Source organism: Boleophthalmus pectinirostris, unplaced genomic scaffold, assembly GCF_026225935.1.
Source record: "Boleophthalmus pectinirostris isolate CB_2022bp ecotype Guang Dong unplaced genomic scaffold, ASM2622593v1 HiC_scaffold_19, whole genome shotgun sequence".
In the NCBI taxonomy this organism is placed as follows: Eukaryota; Metazoa; Chordata; class Actinopteri; order Gobiiformes; family Gobiidae; genus Boleophthalmus; species Boleophthalmus pectinirostris.
In genome coordinates, this window is record NW_026571140.1 from 6,293,292 (window position 1) to 6,296,839 (window position 3,548).

Genomic DNA, 3,548 nt, shown 5'->3' on the forward strand with positions numbered 1-3,548 from the left:
TTCTGATACTGCTATTGTTCTAAGCATTTGTGTTTTTTGCTCTGTTGATGTTTTGTAGGTTCAAGGATGGGCTTTCAACACTTAACATGATTCATGCTTTGGAGCAGCATGCATCTATATTCAAGACATTTATGTGCTCAAGTGTGGAGCAGCTGACATCCACAATACTGGAAAATCTTTTTGAGGTTCAACTCAGTGAACAAGGCACCACAAGACGCCAAGAAGAAACCAAAGTATTAGCATTCTGGAGAGACTATCTCCTTGATACAGAAGGTTTATTATGTTTCTCTCATCTTGTATGAATAACAACTTTAATAAAACACATTTTAAGAACATGATCAATAATGCTTTTTTTTTTCCTCCCAAGATAAACAAACAGGACTCTCCCTCCCTGACATCCTGATGTTCGCCACAGGACTCTGTTCTCTGCCCCCATCTGGGATTAAGCCAAGACCAAAGTTGGTGTTTCAAAGGGTGTCTCGCTTCCCATGCAGCAGAACCTGTGCAAACACCATGGAAATTCCATTGTCAACAACTTATGAAGAGTTTCAAAAGGACATGGACTTTGGAATACAAAACTCTCCTGGTTTTGGACTGTACTAATTTTTTTATTGTATAACTGATAGGTTGACCTTTAGTGTCTGAAGTTCAACAGTTATTACCTGTATTAGTGATGTTACAACTCAGCCATGTTCTTCAATCTAATATAAAGTTCCACACAGGTCTCCCAGGTCATTGGCTGCATTAGACCACTCTGTCTTTGTAGATCCTCAAAGTGTGACTGGAGATGACGATCTCCACATGAACTGTGTGTTGCCTCAATCTGAAATGGCCCCAGTTCCTCCAGTGAAACCGGAAACCCACAGTCAGTTCCACCAAACCTGGGAGTAAAAATATGTTACGTGTAGCTTGGACTCAACTAGCTGAGCGCAAGACTGTTACCATATGCAATACTATTAAGTGCAAGGGTTTTTCACATCTTTTCTTAATGTACTTCACTTCACACCTGTTGCTCTTTGTTATTATATTGTGATGTGTGGGTTACTGTATCCAAGTAATTTCCCTTGTGGATCAGTAAAGTTTGTCTAGGTCTATTGTTACATTTTATCCAGTTATTTCAATTAAGGTAATAAATAAATACATAAATGAATAACCTGTGAGGTAGGCTGTACATGACCTCTGGTTTCCCAGATGGACAACGAGACTGTTTAGCAGGTCTTATTGTATGAGTGTTCCACTTTTTTCTGCATTCATCAAGGTCATGTTGTAGCATATCCATAAATGCAAATCGCAGGAGGCATGTGTGCTCATGACTGCTGTTAAAGAGATTTCGCTCTCTCAAATCATTCATAAGGTCCATCCAAAATTGAGACCTGAAAACACAAGCTGGAATTAGGGCAATGCATTTCAGGGAATGTTTTTGGATTCTAATGCAATTGAAAATGTTTTAATTTGTTGTTCAAAAAAAGCAAGAAACTTTCAAGGACCACAATGGTCTATTTTCTATGTGTTTTAAAGACTATTTTAGAAATGTGCTTCTAGCATGTAAAACACTTAAAGAAATGCCATAATAACACCTTTGTTTGCGAAAATAAGACCACCAGCTTTCAATTCTTTGGTTTGCCATTGAAGAGCCATACAAATGACTAGCAGCCCCAGCATAGTCGTCAGTGTGAGATGATCTTAAGGCACACTGAATTGCTGCCATTGTGCCATTTTCAGTGCCACAGTCAGTACGAAGTCGCATTGGAATGATTCCATATTCTGTCAGGCAGTTCATGTAATTCTGGGCAATGACCACTGGGTCATTGTTGCTTGCTCCACATTTCAACCACAGCACCTTTCGCGAGTATCCATCTATGCAGCCACTGATTCCAAAACCGTATGGTTTCAACTTATCGTATCCATCCACATGCCACACATGGTTCGGTCCATCAGAAGTGTAAACTCGCTTAACAAATCTTCTGCTTGCACGATGTTGAATTCCTTGTGGATCCAGTTCTCTCTCATCAGGGCCATAACATCATCCCTCCTAACTGTCAGCGAGTATTTTAGGCGCAATGTCTGCCACATTGAACGGTAGCCATAGTGTTGCCCTGGACCCTTTAACTCCTCCTGTATGGCCCCACAAACACTGGCAAGAGTAGAGTAGTTCTTTTGTCTGAACAAAGACAGCATATTCAGCTTCCTCTTCAAGGAGCGAAGGCTCATGTGCACATTGTGTTTAGAAGCTAAAAAATCCAAAATCTCCGCATTGCTGTAGCTCTCATTAAAATATCTTCTTATTAGGTCATCTGTGAGGACATCTGATGCTGACCCTATAAACATAAAGTGGGATAAAGGCAGACATTTTATTAGAATTATCACAAGCCAAATATACATGAATGCATTTTACATGAAAAAGTGGCATTAACATCATTGATCATATCAATGTTATTTAAAAACTGGATATGAGTCCACTTACCGTCTGCATATTCTGCTAAAAAATGCACACTGGAGCCACATGAGCCACAGGACATTGGTACATCGGTAGTTCCCAGATCGTGTCCGCAGTAAGGACAAAACATATTGGCCTGGAAAAAGACGATAGATCAGTATAAACTAGAAAACTGAAATCAGAAACGTGATAAGTAACGTCACTGATATGGGTATTTATACACTACCTCTTAATATACACAAACAGCGGAGATCATAAGTGTACAAGTTAACTGCTGGCATAATAAGCATAATACTTAATGTGCAGCGTTGTATCGTATGGAAGACTGCGATAAGATGGCTTTTAAATGTACTATTAAAACGGGTGTTTTGTATCAATCTCTAATCTTTTTATCTTATCTTATTCTTATTTGATCGCTATTAGCAAACAGGCTAATCGACATGCTAATGTGTCGCCTTGTAAAGTCTGGTGTGAAATACAATAAAATAACCGGCACGTGAAGTACCGCGTTGTACAGCGATATTTATTATTTATAAGCACATTACATGAATATAATAAAATAAAAGCCACATTACCGTAACAATAATTTGTTCCCGCTGTAATTTATAGTCGTTTTCCGTCTCTCTCATAAGGAGTACCTGTCTCTCTCCAGCCGGTGTGTCTCTCCATTGAGCTGTTACACTGAGAGCGCCCCCTGCAGGTTTGGAGCACTTCCGTTGTGGTGACTTTTTATGCAGCGTTTTTCTTTTGCAGGTGTTTTCTTGGTATGCGTCGTTTTGTGCTTTGCATCGTTTCTCCATTTGCAGCGCATTTGATGATGATGCATTTGTTTTTGTTTCTTGCAGCGCGTTTTTTCCATTTGCACCACGTTTTTTGTTTGCAGTGCGTTTGGCCCCTGTCGGCCACCGTACATAATCCCTTAAATTGCATAGCACACTTCGAAAATGTTTTCAATAAATCATGAAGAAAACACCAGTGATTTCAAAACAAAAGTAATGGAAAAAATACCCAGGTATTTTTATGGTATTTAATTTGATCATAGTGTTTTGTGAGGCTCAGACAATGGACAGACAAAGGACTTTTTACAGAGAATTACTTAACACAACATGAA

The 3,548-nt window shown here is 39.2% G+C and overlaps 1 protein-coding gene across 1 annotated transcript; it reads right to left on the reverse strand.

Annotated features, from left to right (window-relative positions):
* Positions 1-292: 292 nt before the first annotated feature.
* LOC110155161 (uncharacterized) lies at positions 293-3,243 on the reverse strand. Its single transcript, XM_055154816.1, has 6 exons — positions 3,013-3,243; positions 2,465-2,573; positions 2,017-2,318; positions 1,578-1,951; positions 1,155-1,373; positions 293-881 (listed from the first exon to the last, which is right to left on the reverse strand). The coding sequence occupies exons 1-6, from the start codon at positions 3,235-3,237 to the stop codon at positions 677-679; spliced, it is 1,434 nt and encodes a 477-aa protein (XP_055010791.1). The 5' UTR covers positions 3,238-3,243; the 3' UTR covers positions 293-676.
* Between the last annotated feature and the right edge of the window lie 305 nt (positions 3,244-3,548).